Here is a 22198-nt window from a genome sequence, read left to right as displayed (position 1 = left end):
ACCAAGTCAGAAAATTCCTCAAAGAAAGACACGTTAAATTTAGGAGGTCTATACACGGATAATACTAGAACGTGAGAATCTCCATGAATAACAACGGCAAGATACTCAAAGGACTTGAATTTACCAAAACTGACATCTTTACACTTTAATCAATAAATGAATACATAACATATCTTGTGCAGAAATTGTAAGATGAACTTAGAGTATTTAATTAGAGCATTTAGTTTGAAAGTTCAGGAGGAAGTATAGAGTTGCCTGATAGCAGGTAGAAAATATCCCCAGAGGTGCTTCTTAGAACCCTGTGGTTGTATGGGATTGTGGCTCCAAGACAGGGCCTACTGGAGGGGATGGAGGAGATTTTTCATGATGGCATCCAATTTTGCCATCATCCTCTTTTCTACAACAGCTTCCAATGTGTCCAGGGTTAGCCCTGTGATGGAGCCTCTTTCCTGATACGTTTGTTGAGGCATTGTGGATCCATTGAGCTCAAGTTGTTCCCCACTGGCTACTACTAGAACATGCATACATCAAGAGACATGAGTCTCCTTAGAAAGTACAGTCTTCTCTGGTCCTTCTCGTAGAGAGCCACTGTATTGTCAGACCAGTCCAATTTGTTGTGTATATGAACCCACAGGTACTTATAGGTCTCTACCACTTCCAAGTCCTCCCCAGTGACTGGACGCAGAGGCTCCTTGGTATGATAGGAGTCTACTACCAGCTTTTTTGTCTTGCTGATTTAGGGAGAACCACTGCAACTCAACACCATAAGACAAAGTCCTCTATAACCTTCCTGTACTCTGATATGTCTCCATTACTAATGCAGCCTATGCTGGAAGAGTCATATGGAAATTCCTGTAGGTGGCATTGTCCTGGAAATCTGAGACAGATTTCCATTATTATACACCACCATAGATCAGAGCATCCTCCACACCTATCTCTATCTGATAGGCAAACTGTAATGGATCCAGATGTTCTAAAACCAGGGGTTGGACCTATTTTAGGACCGGCCTCTTAAAGGCCTTCGTGATATATGAAGTTAAGAGCAACTAGTCTGAAGTCCTTGGGATCACGGGAATGTCCTTTCTTTGGCACTGGAACTACACAAGATGTTTCCCACAGCTAAGCAACCTTCTGCAAATTTCATTCAGAGTTTTTCCAGTTCTCTCCTTACTTAATCAACACAAACAGATAGTCCAGAAAGTGGTGTGGAGACCACAGCAGTGATGCCATTGTAGGGGAAAATGTGCAGGGGACAGGTGGCAGTAAGGATTCCAAAACCTCCTCAGCTTGCACAAAGAGACTGAGGTGGGAAGGACTAACAAGAATGAGTTAAACGTATCGTAGAACTGGTTAAACGTATCGTAGAACTTGCTCCCTTCCTCTGCATTTTTTTCACCCTGTTTGTAACCAGTGATAGTCCTCATCCTGTTTCACACTTCCTTCACATTGTTCAGGTGTAACTTGTGCTCAGGTTTGTCTCTGTAGTAGGTTTCCCCTCATGGAGCTGCTTCCTAAGTTCTAACTGCACCCACTGGATATCATTCTTATCTCCAGACCTGAAGGCTCTCTTCTTTTTATCCAGTAAGGATTTACCTTTTTTGTGACCCATGGTTTGTTGTCTTTGTGGGAACTCTGTTATCCACAGAAAACTTGACGTAGTCTGTGATATGGTGTCAGAATCCCTCAATGCCTTTATCATGTGAGTCATAAAGTATATGACAGTCAGCGTTCTGGAAAAGCACCCTTCAGAGACTCCTCAGCATTCATTGTCCATTCCTGCATGGTCCTGGTGGTGGCTGGCAGCCATTGGACAATGGTTTTATATGGGGGTATGAATTGTACCAAATTATGGTCAGATCTGCCTAAAGGTGGCAAAGAAACATTAGCATATAACAAGTTGAGGGTCCTGTTTTTCCTTGTTGTACAATTCACAAACTGGTAAAAAGAGGTGAGGGTGGAGGAAAGAGGAACATGGTTAAAGCCTCCAGAAACTGTGATGAAAGCACTGAGATGGTCAGTAGTGAGTATGCTTGTTACCGAATACACTGTGTCTGTTGCGATCGCCGCATCTGCCAAGGGATGAGGAGAGAAAACTGCCTGCACAATGGCATGTGAAAACTTTTGGGGCATATAATAAGGCTGTAAGGCCACCATGAGCAGCTCAACATTCGGGTCTGATACCTGTGCTTTGCACAAAAATGGCAAGTCAGCGCTCCTCTCTTTTTAGCACTTTCATTTCTGTGTTTGTCTCACCTGAACAATTTTAAATCCGTTAATGCCACCATGGAGTCCAGTGTTTCAGGTCTAAGCCACATCTATGTGAAGTACATAAGACTACTGAGTTTGTATTCCCTTTGGCTCCTAGTCAGCACTGAGACCTCTTCCATTTTATTTGCCAGCAATCTTACATAGCCTATGATGATAGAAGGCAGGTATGGTCTGTACCTTCTCCTCTTGTTGCAGAACCACCTGTTCTCTTTTCCTAACGTCTACGCAGTAGCTCTGCGGGCAGCTCCTTCAATATGGGAGACAAAGGGGTGCAGGTCCCACAGTCAGGTCAGTTGCAGTCAGGTGTAAGTGAGAAGTGGTTCAATACAATACAATACATAGAACAGAACACAAGTAATCCTCAATACAGTATAACAGTAAAATAAGTACAGAGCAGAATTTAACAGTAGATGATATTTAATAATATGATTTGGGTTGGTTTAGAGTCCTGGAGACCTCAGCCATCAAGCTGCCTCCCCCCATTGGCCATTCCTCAGCTGGGATAGTGCTGGGCCAGCCAATCTGATGAAAGGACCACTTTACCCAACGATTCATGTGATCCTTCATCAGAGATGACTTTACCTTAGGCAGGCAAAGTCACTTGGCAGGTGGGTAGTGGCACCAAGTGCCACATTTGAGTACTGAGAAGAGAAACAGAATAGGCAAGGGTTAGTAACAAGTTATAACTTATGTTTTAGTGCTAATGACCAACAACAGAGATGCAGTGTGTAGCAGCTCTAGTCAGAATATGGTAAACTGAAGTAGTGAGTCTTCAGCTGGGATTTGAAAGCTGAGACCGAAGGGGCATCTCTTATAGTAGCAGGCAGACCATTCCACAGTTTAGGGGCCCTGTAACTAAAAGCTGGACCTCCCACTGTTATTTTATTAATCCTTGGAATCATAAGCAGACCAGCATCTTGAGATCTTAATGTGCACTCTGGTTTGTAAGTCATGATAAGCTCAAATAAGTAAGCTGTACCTTTGCCATTTAAGGCTTTATATGTTAAAAGGAGGATTTTGAAATCCACCCTAAACTTAACTGGTAGCCAGTGTAAGGATTTAAGAACTGGAGTTATATGTTCTATTTTCTTATTCTTGTAATAATTCTTACAGCAGCATTTTGAATTAACTGGAGGATGTATAAAGAACAATATGAACATCCAGTGAACACAGCATTACAGTAGTCAATCCTACTAGAAATAAATGCATGAATTAATTTCTTATAATCCTGGTTATTTAGAAAGCGTCTTAATTTTCCAACATTTTTAAGATAGAAGAAACATGATTTGGACAACTTTGTAATGTGCGCTTTAAATGACACGTTAGAGTCAAAGATGAAGCTCTACAGAGGATTGTGTCGAGAGCGCAGATGATTATCAGGATACAGCATCTACCCTGAAGAACATTTATAGCACACTCTGCCTCAGCCATGTGCACAGTCTATTTGAACTTCTCCAATTCCACCAATGCTTCACAGCCTTTCCTGCACGAACCTCGAGGTTCAGAAACAGTTTCATCCCAAGAGCTATAGACGCACTCAATCAGTCCATCAAGTGCTGCTGGTAGAACTGTTTGTACTTAGAATTACAATTACCTCACTGTAAGCTTGCACTATAGTTGTAATATTGCACAATCAGAGCCACTTTAGGAACCATTTGCACTATCTGTACTATATGAAAATGTATATTGTACTTATGCTTTCATATTGTTTATTTTTCATAGTTTTTTATTGTATTATTATTATTTTATCATTTCATAGGAAAATAAGTTTAGGGAGGATTTGTGTACTGAATCTCATTGTACCATACAACAACAATAAAGGAATTGAATTCAGTTCAATAGAAAAGAGCACATATTTACAGATGATGAAGACTGGCTTCTAAGTCGATTTAAATTTCCAAGATCTATCTTCTTGGAGTTTTTGATATCATTTTTAAGATGAAATGCATTAATGTATATTACATTATGCAGAAATTTTTTTAACTTCATTTAAATAATGTATACTGTTAATAATTAAACATGTAGGCATGGTGACGCAGCGGTAGCAATGAGCTGGAGCCTCGTCCAGGGATTGTTCCTGCCACCCACTGTATACTTGCTGGGACTGGATGGATAGATGGATGGAATAATTAAACATGTAATATGAAGATATTTCAAAGTTCCTTAAAAGTTTTGAAGAATCGGCGTTCTAAGCTTACAAATGGTTTGACATTTATTAAAGAGCTTATTGTGTGGCGATTGATTACGTGGAGAAAGAAAAGGAAGGACAGGAACTGGGGATTGGTATGTTTGAAACAGACAGTACTGCTGCATTAAATTATTTCATTGAGGTTTGTGCACATCGCAGCAAGCATCTTGCAGGAGGCAGGATCAATCTCTGGACGGGGTGCCAGGTCATCACTACCGCTGCGCCACTGTGGCCCCATGTTTAATACATGCTTTAATACATTTCACTATGAAAATGATATCAAGTATACATCTTAATATTTAAATTGTTTAGAGAGCTGTAATATTATGAGTGTAATGTATTCTGTGTCTTGTCGGCATAAGAGAAAGCCTGTTTAAGAAGCAGGTATTGATTCACACACATAGAAGAACACACATGCAGCATTTAATGTGCTACTTTAGTTACAATGGGATCTGAGAAACTCTAGCAAATTAAACATTGATTTTAAGATTAAGTTAATGATGTTCTACTTTAATAACAAAATAAACTACAAGATTAAAGTGGGTATTTTGACCTTTTTTTCACTGTGTCCCTATTTTTTTTCTTTTCTCTCTACCCTAATATGCTTTTGTATCACACTCAGACAGTGGGCTTTGACTCGCCTTTTCACGTTGACTTTGAAATCTGACCACTTCTTTTTCATTTCAGGCACTGTGCGACTTTCTGAACTTGAACTTCCGAGTTTCTCTGCCACTCTGTCACTCAATCAACTTCCTTTTGTTGTTTATACCACTACATACCACAACAAATAGTATGTTTTTCCTTGCCTCCACTTCGCATTCGCTGAAATTCTCTTTTTTCACGTCCTTTTGCCATTGTCTTTTAACCAAACACTGAATGGGAAGGTGATATTTATATTGATTTGCATATTAAAATATGCAAAATTCTGGGAGGAGTCAAGGTGGGACAGCAGGTGTGTGTATGTGCGTTACTTTTCACACTGACCGGGATTTATGGAGCGGAAGTATGTGGAAGTTGGCTTACGCACGGTTTTGTGTATCCGAATTTTTTTGTGCGTATGGATATTTCCACTTTTGTCTGTACACCATGTTTTAGTGTGAGATCTACATATGGCGTTATGCGTGATGCCCCTGGGATCCTCAAACATCATAGTGTGAGAGTGAGTCTGCTGGGCTGATCCAAATGAAACAGAAGTAAGATGGACTCCCCTGATAACGCACAACAAACTTTCTCAGCCTATTGAATCATGCAAGTGTGTCTATAGAATTTGAAAAACATTTAATTTTATCACTCAAATTATTTTAACTGCTAAGAAAGGTAATAATGGCACGTGTAGTCCATTGTAGAGACTATAAGGCAGGAGTCAAAGGCAAAAGAGGCAGAAATTAACCATTAGTTGTACACTGAATGTGAGAGAAACAGAGTGTAGCACTTGAATCAAATGTGGTACCAACAGCACATGAGGATGGTTAATCTATTATATGGCACCAACTTCAATCGCTGCAGCAAGCATGGTGCCAGTTCCAAAGAGAGGGGTGTGATCTCAGCCAAGCCCTGAATTAATAACAGAAATATATGACTTCTCATGTGAGATGCCAGTAACAGAGATTGATATCACCCACCAGCCTGATGATTGATATGGAGACCAGAAGTCTCCAAAACAGGGCTGCAGTGAAGCTACATCATTAAAGCATAAACCAAAGGAAATCACAAAAAATTGGTGTGATATGAGATTTCAAACAGAAAAACAAAGCTGGATTTTAAATTCTATGTTGTTGTAGTGATCACAGCTCCAATGTGCTTTATAAACACAAAGCTATAAAGCAAATGCTGTCTCTGATCTCTTCAATTATTAACTTCATTGTTCAGAGTGGGCCCACCTTTCAATTTCCTTGAGATTTTGGGTGGCACTTGGGCTGTACCATTTACACGAGGCACTGCAGAAAACAAGCATTACAGGAAAGAAGGCTGCGTCACGTTCTGAAAATGGTATGTGGGACAACTGCCAGATTTCTACACACGTGTGTAATTGCAGACCACAGTACCTATGAGATCAGTCATGTAATGCACTAATATTACGAAACGCCCATCCCATTAGAATATGGTTAACATTAGGACCCCTTTACACTATGGTTAAAATTAGGGTTGTGGAAGGCTTATCTTACTCAAAGGGCGTTTCATGGCTGACATTGTGGGCCTTACTTGACCAACATCTTAGGTATTCCAGGCTGCAGTGAGACCCTTCTTGATTTCTAGAAACACAGGATACATGAAATTGGGACAAGGCAGAGAAGAGTTCCAGCAGAAATATTCTGAAGTGAGATTAATAATGATATTATGAAACAATACAAAGAGAGAAGAAGGGGGTAGTAGACCATGTCTACAGGACTGGTACCCTAGGAGTAACATGGTAAAAGGTACTGAAAAGGACAGAGTTTGTGGGAAGCAGGTTAATCTAGCAGGAAGTCACAAGGCTGACTATGATGGCAGCACATAATCTTTATATGGAGAAGTTGGTAACTTTTTCTGTTTATAGATTATGTCAGAGATGACTGGTAATAGTCAGGACTGTCTTAATGTATGGGCACAATGGGCACTGGCCATGGGGGCCCAGGAGCATAGGAGCACACAATGTTTCTGATACCTATGTATGAGTCTGTATTGTTATCAAAATAGGGGCCCCAGGACATTACTTTGCCCAGGGGCTTATTATACTGTTAAAATTGCACTGGTAAATAGTAAATGAGACAAAGAGAGGAATTACAGGTGAGAATGTTGATGAATTTTAGATGGACTTGGGAAGTAAAGCAATGATGGAGAGTATCCACCAAGGAGCATTAGCTCCATGGATCAACCAGGTTCTGTCCTGGGAATTGCACTACGGAAAGATTTTTTCACATACAGCACCACCTTAAAGCCACAAGAGCAACAAAGTGGCGATAACAACACCACAAATCAATCATGACACAAATAATAATTATATACTTTGCTTGTATTAAAAAGTTCTCAGCATACAAATCCATAATCACCCTCTGCCAAGAGACCCCTGATAAAAATTGCAGGAGACTAATGCAGCTGTTAGCTTGGTGCTCTAAGTGCTTGTGAGCAAATTATAAAAATTTACACCATGTTAATATATTTTAGAATTTAAAGAAAAACAAAAAGGGAACAAAGGAACAGTATTAATTAATATCAGGTATTTTTATTTCTTGTACTATTAGCCAATAATAAATTGTTCTAATGAATTTCTGTGGAAATAATGCACATCTTCATTAGAAATAATGCTAATGACACAGACGGTTTTATCAAGCACAGAAACTTGTCTACTTGCTATTGCTTTTTGTAAACTAATCAGCTTTCTTTACTCTATTTGTTTAGTGGTGCAGTCATTTATTTATTTATATGTATGTATACATATATTATTTCAGCACAGGCTCAGAAGCAGATTAAAAAGTGTGATATACAAAGTAAAATTTAGAAGTTGTCTGTGGCTAAATGACATTAGAAGTTACTCAACTTTCTTCAATAAATGTCTTATTTAGTCTTCCTCCTTGCTATTCTTTTTGCCCACTATATAAGCTGTTACACTTCCAAAGGCAGCAGCCACAGCATTTCCTGCCAAACCCAGTCCAGTACCTGTGTAAAGAATAAAAAACATGAAATAAGTTTGCTTACTGAAGATTCAAATGTCTAGAATATGGAACTAAAACAACTAGATATGCCGCTTTACAGAAGTGCAATTAGTCTCCTGAAACATGTCTGAGATAATAAAAACATGTTCGTAGTAGCAGTAATAATATTGTCTGAGTACAGAACTGAGTACTGAGAAATTCTAACTTGCATGTCTAACCAACATGCAGACACTGATATCCTCTAATGCCAAGATAAACTTTATTTTATCGAGTAAAATCACATATCATCTTAGCTGTTGTTCAGCTATGCTCTCAATTCATGAAACCTTGTAGGAAAATCTCTGATTAGAGAAAGTACAACTGATTTCAATTTTGGTTACTAAAGTTTAAGTTGCATTATTCCTTTCATGTGGCTCACTATTTCCTCTGATGCTTATTCTTGTATATTAGAATACAAAAAATCTTGGGGAAATAACATTACAAACTTTTGCCCACATTTTATTCCTAAATGAATTAAGATGATCCATGTACTGTAACATGATTAAAACTGTCAACCACAATTTAATTGTTAATAAGTTTATAAAGGGGGGAAATTTATTATTAAGGGTGTTGAGGTGGTCCGGTTTGGTGGACTCAGGATTGGGTCGCTGCTTTTTGCAGATGATGTTGTCCTGTTTGCTTCATCAGGCCGTGATCTGCAGCTCTCTCTGGATTGGTTCGCAGCTGAGTGTGAAGCGGCTGGGATGAAAATCAGCACCTCCAAATCCGAGACCATGGTCCTCAGCCGGAAAAGGGTGGAGTTCAAGTATCTCGGGGTCTTGTTCACGAGTGAGAGAAGAATGGAGCGTGAGATCGACAGGTGGATCGGTGAGGCATCCGCAGTGTTGCGGGCTCTGCATCGGTCTGTCGTGGTGAAAAAGGAGCTGAGCCGTAAGGCAAAGCTCTCAATTTACCAGTTGATCTATGTTCCTACCCTCACCTATGGTCATGAGCTATGGGTAGTGACCAAAAGGGTGTCTGGGCTCTCCTAGGGTGAGAAGCTCAGTCATCTGTGAGGGGCTCAGAGTAGAGCCGCTGCTCCTCCGCATCGAGAGGAGCCAGATGAGGTGGCTCGGGCATCTGATCAGGATGCCTCCTGGACGCCTCCCTGGTGAGGTGTTCTGGGCATGTCTAACCGGGAGGAGGCCCAGGGGAAGACCCAGGACACGCTAGAGGGACTATGTCTCCCGGCTGGCCTGGGAACGCCTTGGGATTCTCCCGGAAGAGCTAGAATAAGTGGCAGGGGAGAGGGAAGTCTGGGCATCTCTGCTCAAGCTGCTGCCCCCGTGACCCGACCTCGGATAAGTGGAAGAGGATGGATGGATGGAAATTAATTTTTTGTTTTATACAAATGAAGCAGGGGTGGCACAGTGGCGCAGTGGTAGCGCTGCTGCCTCGCAGTAAGGAGACCTTGGTTCGCATCCCGGGTCCTCCCTGCTTGGAGTTTGCATAAACATTTCTATTAATAAAATGCATTACAATAGATATTTCAATAGCTGTCGCATCTCAAATATAAAGACTGGTTTTCTGAATCCCATACCAAATGTCACATAACAGAGACATATACATTGCATGGTGTACTGTAAATGTTAACACTGAGGTCTGCATTAAATTTCAACCCATTTTAGGTGCAAAGCACAGCTAATCCCAAACAACTGCAAAGGAGGAGTACATATAAAACAAGAGATATCAGATTTCAGATCATTTAAAATGTATTCTATTACCTGTCGTTACAAGTATCATAGCTAGTAATAATAATACATACATAGTAATAATAATAATATTAATAAAAATAATAGTAACAATTTATTTTTTTATTGCCCAAAATCACACAAAAATTTACTCAATAGGTTTTATAGACCCTTTTTATTTGACATTCCCCAGCACTGGCTTCCTAAGAAGACAAGAAAAAGTTCCCAAAAATCCTCACAGGAATCATTTGGAAGAAATCTTGGGAAAGGCAATTCAAAGAGAACTCTTTTTGGGTATGTTGAGTATACAATGGGTGTCAAGAAAGATTGTATATACAACACACACAACAGAATGCAAGTTATCCTTGTCTGAGATGGACGGCCAATCTGTTATTGCCACCTCAGAAATACAATATAATAATACAGTATAATTTGTTCTTGCACAATGCTCCTTACAAAGTGCAGGCTCAGAGCACTGCAACCACTGCCGAGGCAAAATGCAATTATACATTATACCAGTGGTCTCAAACTCCGGTCCTGGAGTGCCGCAGTGGCTGCAGGTTTTCATTCTAACCCTTTTCTTTATTAATGCATTGTTTTTGCTGTGAATTAATTTTCCTTTCATTTTTATTGTCTTGTTTTTTAAGATTTGTTCCCCTGAATTTCTTCATCGTTCCACTGAAGTGCTTCATTTCTTTCCTTAAATGGCACCCAAACAGAAATGAAAAGTGAAGTGAGTGAGTCAACAGAAGAAAAAATTGGTTGCATTTGGACTTTTTAGTTAAGATGATTATTATTGTCCTTATTTTGTCTGTTTGTACTGATGGTTTATCTGCAGCAGCTTCACCAAATTTCATGCAATTTGCATCATTAGGACACTGGCAAGCAGAGTCACTGTTGTCCCTGCCTGGGTAGGTCTGTTTCTTCTGTGAAGGAGTTTTTTTTAGGGTTTCACCTTGTTCTGTGTCATTCTAGCGTCACCTGTGACTCTGACAAAGGCTTAAGTCATAAATTACAAATGTATTCAAAGATTTTTCCATTAATTCAGTGTATGTAAAGTGTTCACAATTCAAATTCCAATAATTAAAAATAAACATTGTGGAAAGCAGCCCGAACACAGACAGGCAGACACTAATGGTTTAACCCAAACACACGTTTATTGTACATAACTCCTATTTACAATTGCAGACAACCCAGTGCCCCTGCACTAATCACCCTCAGTCCAGGCCTTTCTCACTAATGCCTCTTTTCTTGACCGCCTGCACTCCTCTCCTCCGAGCTCTGTCCTCTTCCACCCGATTCCAGCTAACGAATGGAGTGAGGTGTCCCCTTTTATGTTCACCCGGACGTGCTCCAGGTGCCTCCCGATGAACTTCCGCCAGCACTTCCTGGTGTGGCGGAAGTGATGGCTGATGACCCGGAAGCACTCCGGGTGTCCCTGGTAATCCTTCCGCCAGCAGCTCCGGGTGTGGCAGAAGTGCTGACGGCCAGGGCTCTTCAGGCATCTGGGCACCCCCTGGCAGTTACCACAGGCCCTTATAGGGTTGAGCTTCCATGCTCCGTTCCCGTGGTCCCCATACCAACCAGGGCGGCTGCCCTCTCGTGGTCCGGAGGAGGTGTAGTCCCTCTCCCTGTCCTCCCAGGCGTCCCGGCTGGGTACCACCCCCAGCCACAACATGTTAAAAAAAAAAATGTGTTGTTGTAGACTAAAATTTGTATAACACTAAAAACATGAATCTCAGAGTTGTATTTTTTCAGTTCTTTAAATAAGAGGTCATTAATAACCAGATATTTAAAATATTTCAGTCACGCAGCATGTTTCATCATTGGCACCATCTCTTACCAGCAGACTGTAGAGTTGCAACCAAACTCCCTGCTGCAACTCCTCCACCGTTGGCTATAGCACTTGCAGACATTAACTTGGCTCCAACAGATCCTGCTGCAATACCTGCTGATGTGAAGCCAGCTGCACCCAACAATGCAGGAACAGCTAGCATGCCTGCCACTAACAAGAAAGAAGAAATGGAAATCAATGACGAATGACCATGCAAGGCCAGAACTGGCAAATAATACACTATACTGTATATACAGTGAATGCACACCTTTAAAAAAATCTGTGTGTTAGCATAATGCTGTGTTCTATTTTATATTCTTTCAAGAACAGACATTGCCATTTATACACCATCTTGTGTCTCTTGTGATGTTGCTAACATTCCAAAGAAGTCTGGTTAAGTGGATTTTACAGAACAGTGATAGAAAACAAGCAAATCTGCTCTGAATACAGTATATCAATACAGAGCTGAGCAGGCTAAAAGCATAATATACAGTAACTTAAGAAAACTAAAATGTTCAGTTTTTGAGAAACCCCAGCCTTTAAGGTGTTTTATAAATTTGTCACATATTGACATTTTAACGTGAAAAATCACTGTTTCGCATTTTAATAAGACTATCTTCCCAAACTAAATCAGAATTAGGTTGAATACTGTTCAGCTCTCCTGTGGTACTATGACAATTTTGAGCTCCTTCAGTATGTGGCGTTAATTCATATAGAATTACCTGCTCCTCCAGCCAGTAGAGCATAATTGAAAAGGCTTCCATCTGTTCATAAAAAAGAGACAAACACATTAAAATCACAAGACAAGAAATTTTATTTAATACATACTATACATGCAACGGGAACAAAGCAAAATCACATCTCCAGTAGCATGCAGTTCAAGGAGTTGTCTGCTCTGTGGTCATGTGCTGTGGAACTTGGGTACACACACATGCTACCAAATTTTTTTTATATAGAAAAACTTTGTAAAATCTACAACAAAATTAGTTCTATGTAAGGTTCAGCAGAATAATATCACATAATGCACTAGAATATATTGAGAAATACATTTTTTAAAATACATGATGTGAATATTTTTTATTTAAAAATGTTTTGAATCAACAACATTTAATGCGTGTCATGTTTCTAAAATTAATTTTATACACAGCAAATTAGGCATCTATGCTCAAAAAAGAAAGAAAACAATATTAACATAAACATTACACAGCAATCTTCTTCTATAATACTCTACCGTGGCTGTTCGTTTGTCTGTCCAGGATTTTAAATCACCTGTAGCTCACAAACCGTTTGACCTATTGACCTGAAATTTGGTACACATATATTACATGACCTCTACTGTCCGCTTTTGGGGTGATAATTTTTATTTCTCTTTTTATTTTTATTTTATTTTATTGTAGAATCAACTCTCGGCAGCAGGGCGGCCGTCACTTCACCTACCTCTTCATATCTTTAATGATTCTTGAGGCAGATTGAACACTTAAGTGCCAGCTTAAGTGAAAAATTAAGATAAACGTACTAAGTAATTGCAGCACAAACTCTAACTTAATCAGTTTTAACGTGAAAAAATGCCAACAAAAGAAGAGAAGAAGCAGGCCGCTAGGGTGGAGAAAAGAAGAACTGCTCAGGAAGCAGCAAGCACATCAACCTCTGAGCAAACGAATCCTAAACGTACAGAGAAAGAGTAGGAAAACTATAAGTCAAGTGTATTCACTGCATGTTATCATGCAGTCTGCCATTACAGGTATGCTGATATTTTCTAAAATGGAAGAATACAAATTACCTGAATGTTAGGTGTTTTTAATTCATGTTGTCAAGTTTTGCTGGTGTGCTTTTGATTTGACATTGCAAGTGTGATGTCGGCTGTTAAAGCAAATATGTAAACCTGAAATTACAATATAAAGCATAAATTACCAGTTTTTAATGCCACCTGCTGATATCAATGGTAATACAAATTAAACAAAAAGCAAAACAATAGTGTATTCAGTGAAGGACTAGAATGGTTTGCTGAATACTTAACGAGTATGTGTGTCTTTTGCAGCAGAGACCAACATTATATGAGGAACACTTTTCGCAGTGTTTTGGAAATTCTGAAATATTTCATAAATACTGTTTCATGTATAAACGTTTTCAATAACTGTTATTTGCATTTTACATTGAGATCAATATATGAAAGATTTGTAGTTTAGATTGCTTGTTAACTACACTTTTAAAAATAAAGGTGTCACAGTGGTTCTTTACAGAGATGCCATAGGGGAACCATTTTGGTTCCCAAAAGACCCATCCGCATAAAGATTCCAGAGAGAACCTGCATTTAATTATATCCATAACAGCTCCATACAGTAAAAACGATGAATAGATGGTAACAGACTTTATGAAATACCAATGGTTCCTAATTTTAAAAGGACTCTCGTGACATACAATCACACAGGTTAAATTCAGGTTTTCTTAATCTATTAGTCTCCTCCTGGGTATCCTGCCAAACATTAAAGATTTCTAATTTTTTTTTCTACATGTTAAGAACACAAAGAACCAACTTCACATGCAAAGAAGCCTTCCAAGAATGAAATGGTGTATGGTAAAATAATATAATTCTACAAGGAACCACACAACCCTGTAAAAAAACAAAGTGCCATTAAAGAAGTTATTTTTAACATTTGGTTCTCACTTCAGTGTTAAAAGGGAGAGAAACTAATATGTTAATTGACAACGTAAAAACATATATAAAGCTACAGAAAATCTAGTAAAAGTAAATGCACAAGAAGTTATTTGTTCTGATGATTTAGGAAGAAATGGATCAATTTAACTCTTTTTTTCTAAAATAGAACTATGAAGAGTTATGTAGAAGTATTTTCAGTTTTTTAATACTGTGTTTAGATTAGAATGGTACACACTCACCTTCTTCCTCAGAACTGCTTTTCCCTTCTCCTAGGAAACAGAAAACATATAAAGTTAAACAACCTAATCACACAGGACTACAGGTAGCCAGAGCCTTTCTTTATCAAGCTGACTTTAGGCAAAATAGTAAATGGGATGTGAACTCATCACTGGGTATCTCATATGATAATTTTTCTAATAAATTCTGTAGGGTGGTCTATTGTGATCAAAATAAAACTACATAAAATAAAATAAAGCAAATAAAAGCTAAAAAAAAGAATTCCCTAAAGTAATTAAGCATAAGTTAACTTACAGTTATCAACAGCTAAAGTCTCTAACAGTTATAATGGTCCTATTTGCTAATTTGTTTTTGCAAAACAACCTAAATCTGTCTGGTGCCATTAAGTTTACACCAGTGTAGTAAAGTGTAATATGTTACTTATAATTATGTTTTGTTTTAGTCGTTAACTTCCCCAAAATTAATTAATTTTTGTAAATAGTTAGTAGTATTCTGATTGTATAATACTTTGTAGTACAGGCATTAATTAGCGTTACACCACACAACCTGCATGCACTGCATTTCTTGGCTCTGCTGCCAGATGCACGGTGGATGCTGTTGGGGGTAAGTGGTGTTTTCAGCTCTCCCCAAGCTTTTTCTTCTTTTTTTAATTTATTTTGTATTAATAGTTTTGTTTACAATAATTTGTAATTGATTTAATTTATTATTTAATAGGCATAGGGAAAAAGCGACTTATGTGATGCCTTGTTCTTTTTTTCCCATTTTGTTTCTGGAAAGGAAAATAAAAACGTCTGTTTCACCCCTACGTGCCTCTGACTTGACTGTCGTTTATACAACGCAGAGAAAGACAGATTGCAGTCAGCTACACCAGCAAATGTTGTGAGCATTAGGTGTCCAGAATGTATTTTAGGAGGTACTGACATATGAGGTGAATCTGCCCAACACAATACATCTACCAATCATGTCAGCTCTGCTGAGGAAGTGGCAGATGCTGTACTAATTTGAGAAGTAGATTAATGTAGAAGTAAACAGCGAAGAAGAGAACCCACTCCAAAAATCTGTTAAGGACTGCAACAATAAAGAACCTTAAAAGGCAAGTAATTTCTCCCAACCAAATAAATAGCACTAATTCAATTCTAGAAATGGTGGTTCCTTTCAAATTTGCTCTGCACTTTCACAGCCTACCCTAAGTGATCACAACTCAGCCTCTAATCTTGTCCCAAATGTGCCCACATCAACCCAGTTAGGGATGAGCGCCTCTAAATGACAAAGCATACTGTAATTTGCACTGTGTATGTTTCAGAATGAAAAAAATGGACTACGAACACCAAAAGCCTCTTAGACCATAGTTACAACAACAGAAAGCAAATGTATTTTGACTTACAGAAAGGATGCAAAAGGATATCACATACAGTATATTTATGACTAAGCTAATGTGGAAGCACAGAAGCCCTAATGCTCTTCATTTATCCAAGTGTTTTGTGTTTTTGTGCTACTACCTGCACTGTTAGTGTTTCCTCTCCTGTTTAATTTTTAGTGTGTTACTTGAACTACTGAGTTTTAATTCCTTCAGTAGCTGGAATAATTTGGCAATGCCAACATTTTAATTAAGATAATCAAGAACAACTTTAAAAGAAGATTTTAGAATCTTTGTTAATTCTAAAAAATAATTTTTCTTATAATACTAATATACCCAAAGCATGGCAAAAAATAATAAAAACATTATGAAATTTTATTTGTTTTGTCAGCAAAGCCCCCAGTGGTCAAAAGTGGTGTAGATGGCAGGATACTGGAACAATCTATCCAGAACTAATTCCACTTCCAGCTGCTCTACCAGTGCACACTCACCAACCTGACCTGACCTGACTGAGTATTCTCTGGTAGTAGACCAGTGGTTCTCAACGTTCAGTCCTCAGAGCCCCTTATGGCTGCAGGTTTTTGCTCCAGACAGTTTGCCAATCAGTCAGTCACTGTTACCATTGATTGATTTCCTATTTAATTAGCTGACAAGTTTTTTTCCTTTTATTTTGCACTTAGAAAAGTGCAGTAGTGATTAGATTTACATTTACAGGAAGTTAAGACATATTTGTATTTTTCTGTACCTATAAATGCTTACTTTTGCAAGAAACATATAACCTGGAAAAGAACGGCTTGCTTAATTATGTAGAGTCCAATTAATAGAAGAAATGGGTTTGGACAAACACCCACAGCCACATGGGACCCAGAGGACTGAAAGTTGAGATCCACTGTATTAAACCAAACTTCATACATATAGGCCTAAAACTGGAAAAAGTCATAAAAACAGATTTAATGGAAAATTAAACTGAAACAGGCTTAAGTTCAAATTAATTAGAGCATATTTAAATATGCTCAACTATGCAACATTTTGATTTAACACAGAATTAACTGGATATCTTTTGGAATCAGTAACAGGTATATTTAAAACTATTATGCAATGAAACTGCTCCATAATAATGGCCTTCTACGGTGTAAAAGTTAAATATACTATTGTAGGAAGATTTTACCTATCATGAATTGTATACAAACTTCTAAGCTCATACAAACTGTACAGTAAATGTACTGGACCTCTGAACTCAAGAAAAGCTTCACATTTTCACCTGAGAGACTATAATATGAACATGTTTCTGTATTATATAGCACAAAGTAATGGACCAGTGAACAGTGTTAAAGGTTTCCTTTTTATACTCACCTCTTTTGGTTCTTGTAAATATTCTTTTCCTATTACTGAAATATGACTTTTATACATATCTGGTAGCTGAGTCATGGCAACTGGACTTCTTTCTTGTTAGGTAGATACGTTTCACTGCTCATCCAAGCAGCTTCTTCAGTCTGAGGAATGTTGTTAGAGACCACAATTTTATCCTCCAGGTTAGTTTCACTTCACACCTGCTCTGAACAGGCTCGTTGAGCCTCAAATGAGTGTCCTTTGTCCTTCAAATGGAGGTACACAGCTGATTCCGGCCCTGAGGTGTTACTCCTTCTGTGCTGGGCCATCCTCCTGTGTAGCGGCTGTTTTGTCTCTCCAATGTACAGTACAAGACACTCTTTGCTGCAATGAACGGCATATATTATATTGCTCTTCTTCTGTTTCAGTATCCAGTCTTTGGGGTGGACGAGTCTCAGTCTCAGTGTGTTAGTGGGTTTGAAGTGGACAGGTATGTGGTGTTTTCCAAAAATCCTTTTTAACTTTTCGGACACACCAGCCATGTATGGAAAAACCAGGTTCTTCTGTTGGTCATGGGACTCTGACGTTTCCGTTGTCCTTTTTCTGGAACAAGATCCTGCCTTGTTAAAGGCCCACTTGGGATATCCACAGGTCTTATGAGCTGTCTTCAGATGCCTGTTTTCCTTCTTCTTAGCTTCTGTGGAAGTGGGGATGTTCTCTGCTCTGTGGTGTAGAGTCCTGGGTGATGTGAGTCAAATAAAAGATACTGGTCAGTGTGGGTGGGTTTTCTGTAGATTTCTATTTCTAGATTTTTGGAAAACACCACATACCTGTCCACTTCAAACCCACTAACACACTGAGACAGAGATTCATCCACCCCCAAAGACCGGATACTGAAACAGAAGAAGAGCAATGTAATATATGCTGTTCATTGCAGCGAAGAGTGTCCAGAACTGTACATTGGAGAGACCAAACAGCCGCTACACAGGAGGATGGTCCAGCACAGACGGAGTAACACCTCAGGGCCTGAATCAGCTGTGTACCTCCATTTGAAGGACAAAGGACACTCATTTGAGGACATTAATGTCCAGATATTGGATAGAGAAGACAAGTGGTTTGAGAGAGGGGTGAGGGAAGCTTTACGTGTGCAAATCAACAACCCCTCACTCAACAGAGGTGGAGGCCTTAGACATAACCTGTCTTCAATTTATCATGCTGCCCTTTCATCCATTCCCAGGAAAATCAGGCCCAATTCACACCTCCACCAGGTGGACCAGTCTTAATGACCCACTCTATGAGGGTAGGGGGGCTGTTAAAAGGTGTGACGGTTATATCTACCCACACCTCCCCCTTCCTTTGTTTTACTCAATGAGCCTATTCAGGGCAGGTGTGAAGTGAAACTAACCTGGAGGATAAAATTGTGGTCAACATTCCTCAGACTGAAGAAGTTGCTTGGATGAGCAATGAAACGTATCTACCTAACAAGAAAGAATTCCAGTTGCCATGACTCAGCTACCAGATAACTTCACCTGGATGACTGAGAAACTTCAGACTTTTATATATTTTACTGTTAACACCCTTTTCCTTTCCTTGCAAATATCTCTACTATTTATTTATTTATACTATTTATTTGCTCCAACTGTTATTTTAAATAAAGCAAATTACAGTAGAGAAAAGGAAGAAAATACATGACCTGAAAGGTTTTTGCCGCAAGGCTTACCTCACAAAATGGACAGGCATATTTCTTCATAGGTAATAATGTTGAAAAGGAATGTAGAATGCGCAAATGAGTTTTATGAAAAATGAAACTTAACTCTGTTTCCCCGTCAAAAACTTGTGACAGTCATTAAGGACAACATTCAGCTAGGCTAACCTTACAAAAGAGATAGACATATTTCTTTATAGGTGTGTGGAAAAGGAATGTAGAATGCGCAAATGAATTTTATGAAAAATGAAACTTAACTCTGTTTCCCTGTCAACAAACTTGTGAAAGTTTAATAAGGACAACATTCAGATAAAAAATATTAAGTTTATATCACCATACAAAGTGTAGGATGGATTGAAAAATTTCCTTTGATAGCTCTATTGTCTTTTGTATTATTGCAATGTTTATTTGTTTAAACTGCACTTAAAATATTGAATATATTAACAGATTTCACAAGAAACAGTGGGGCTGACTGGAGGAGGAATCGGGATCCCTGTCCTTTCACGGTTTCAGCAGATTTACATGATAAACCTGCTCCCTTGACTGACGATTGGGTTGACTCACCAAATAGTCAACAAGTCCTTTCTTCTCCATAACTTCGTAGGGACCTTGCCAATGGGCAAGCAACTTAGAGTGGGAGGTAGGTACTAGGACCATGACCCGATCTCCCAGGCGGAACTCTCGGAGAGACGTGCCACAGTCATTATATCGGACCTGTGCTGCTTGTGCCTCTTCCATGTGACTTTTAAGGAGGGGCCGAATTTTACCAAATCTATTGCGTAATTGCACGATATACTCCAATATATTTGTAGAGGGAAGAGCCTCTTCTTCCCATCCTTCTTTTAGGATATCTAATATGCCCTGGGGTTGTCGCCCATACAATAATTCAAAAGGGGAGAACCCCGTGGAGGCTTGTGGGATTTCCCGATAGGCAAAAAGGACGAGGGGGAGGAGCTGATCCCAGTTCCTTCCATCCTCGTTGACCACCTTACGAAGCATTTGTTTGAGAGTCTGATTGAACCTCTCTACCAAACCGTCAGTTTGAGGATGATATACCGCGGTCTTTAGATGCTTTATTTTAAGTAATTTGGCAGTCTTCTTGAATGTATCCGAGGTAAAGGGCATCCCTTGGTCTGTCAGTACTTCCTTAGGTATGCCAAAACGCGCAAAGACCCCTACCAATTCCCGTGCGATGGCTTTAGAATTAGTTGAGTGCAACGGAACAGATACAGGGCATTTGGTAGCATAATCCACGAGGACTAAAATGTACTTGTGTCCTCTGGCTGAGGGCTCTAGAGGTCCGATTAAATCGACCCCAATTGTGTGGAAGGGAACATCAATCATGGGAATAGGAATGAGAGGAGCACGGTCCTTCTTAGGAATTTGTCACAATTGACACTCCAGGCAGGAAGTGTAAAAGCGACAAACCTCCTCATTGATTCCCAGCCAATAGAAGTGGAGCTTGATCCGCTCTTGGGATTAATAAAGTATCTATCTATCTATCTATCTATCTATCTATCTATCTATCTATCTATCTATCTATCTATCTATCTATCTATCTATCTATCTATCTATCTATCTATCTATCTATCTATCTATCTATCTATCTAGGGTTTTCTCGGTGCCCAAATGGCCACCTAGGAGGTGGGCGTGTGCTAACTCACAGACCTGCTGCCAGAAGGTCCGTGGGATTAGCAGTAGCCTCGTCTCCTGCCCATCATGCTCTGCTATGTGATATAGAAGGTTGTTTTCTAACACAAAGTGAGGACCCTGTGACATCGACTGGTTAGTGCGCTGGCCATTGACCAGGACCACTGCATTTTTGGAAAACTTCAGAGAATCGTCATTCCACTGCTCCCTTTTAAAAGAAGCCGGCGTTTCTCTAAATTGAAACTGCAAAAGGGAGAGAGGGTCCGGGCCGACCTCAAAGGGCATGGTTTCCTCCCGTTCCGTCTCGGCGCTGGTGGATGACGTATTGGTGGAGCACTCCCAGCCAGCCTTTGAGGAAATCCCATCTGAACATTCTGAACAGTTATTGAAGAAATGGAAAACAGATTTTCAAAGAAAAATTTTGACCTGATGAGAGTTGGAAATTGTCTTCTTCCTCAGTCAAATTCCTTTCTAGATTTGACACTCTTGGCCTCCCTCCTCACTGATATGGATGCTTCAACCAATAGTCTGCACCATGAACTTCCACTAGCAAAACCAATGCTGATAAAGAAGTTATGTAAACCTTTCAACTTGGTGCCAACATATACAGGTCTTATAAGGAAACTTTTCCTAAACGTTATAAATTGCATGTAACTGCATTGGTGATGGGTGTATCCTCAGGTGCATTTGAGAGTTCATTCTCTATGCTTTCACATGCTGACCCATTTCCATCACAACATGCTACACGAGAGGAAGGTCTTAAGATTAATTTTCCTTAAAGGTAGTTAAATTCATGCTCCCAACCATGCTCCCATGCTCCATGTAGTTAAATTTGGTTAGAATTCCAAATACTGGGTAAACTCATGAACCTTGCAGTGGAGGTTATGGAAATATGCCAGCCCTGACATGGGAAAAAAGCTTATAACCATTATAACCAATATAACACCTTCTGACTTCCATAGACAGAACACAGTATACATTGAACAAGACTGAAGCATATTATTATACTTGAGAGCTGCTGGACATAGCACCTCTGCCTTTAAGATGTTCACAGTAGTACCATATCTTGAGTGAATTGTACACCATTGTAAATTGAAAGTAATTAGTATTGATTGGCACACAAGCTAAATAGGCTTTGTTTTAAGCAGCCAAACACTGTTGGGTATTTTAGTACATTATATATGTGTGACAAATATTATAAAATATTTTTACTTCATTAAATAACACATTCAGAAGCTTCATGCTTTAAAAATGTGTTCCTATTCCATTTCAGCTGCCTTCTCCCACCATCATGATCAATATTTTCTATAGGCTTATGAATATGGAATTTAGTAGTTAAACACATTCAAAACTAAATGTAAAGATTAATATCTTACCTTGGAAAGTGCTAATCAAAATTATGAAGAAAATAGCAATAGTCTTCTGATGCATCTTTAATGCACAGGTTTCCATCTGTGTTACCTGGTGAATGTTCTGTTACCACTGTAACAAAGGAAAATATGAAGGAAGCATAAACATGGAGCTATTAAATACACCTAAAATGGCAACCTAGCCAGTCTGATCATTTGAATTAATCTAACAAGACATGAATGCCATTATATTTGGGAAAAGT

At 39.1% G+C, this 22198-nt stretch overlaps 3 protein-coding genes across 3 annotated transcripts in view; 1 reads left to right on the top strand and 2 right to left on the bottom strand.

Moving 5' to 3' along the window:
• Positions 1–22198, bottom strand: part of LOC114654090 (SCAN domain-containing protein 3-like) — a 412012-nt gene that overhangs the window by 216625 nt on the left and 173189 nt on the right. The window lies entirely within an intron of this gene.
• LOC127528836 (uncharacterized) overlaps positions 1–22198 on the top strand; it is a 52645-nt gene that overhangs the window by 28117 nt on the left and 2330 nt on the right. The window lies entirely within an intron of this gene.
• Positions 7634–22198, bottom strand: part of LOC114654304 (interferon alpha-inducible protein 27-like protein 2A) — a 48501-nt gene continuing 33936 nt past the window's right edge. Inside the window, exons 2-6 of the mRNA XM_028804768.1 lie at positions 21963–22068; positions 14548–14577; positions 12375–12416; positions 11662–11823; positions 7634–8092 (exon numbers count right to left, since the gene is read on the bottom strand). Coding sequence (XP_028660601.1) covers positions 7995–8092; positions 11662–11823; positions 12375–12416; positions 14548–14577; positions 21963–22038 — 408 coding nt within the window. The 5' untranslated portion in view covers positions 22039–22068 and the 3' untranslated portion in view covers positions 7634–7994. The remainder of the gene's footprint in view (positions 8093–11661; positions 11824–12374; positions 12417–14547; positions 14578–21962; positions 22069–22198) is intronic.

Source organism: Erpetoichthys calabaricus, chromosome 7 (assembly GCF_900747795.2).
Source record: "Erpetoichthys calabaricus chromosome 7, fErpCal1.3, whole genome shotgun sequence".
NCBI classification, from domain to species: Eukaryota; Metazoa; Chordata; class Cladistia; order Polypteriformes; family Polypteridae; genus Erpetoichthys; species Erpetoichthys calabaricus.
This window is presented reverse-complemented; position numbering and strand designations above follow the sequence as displayed.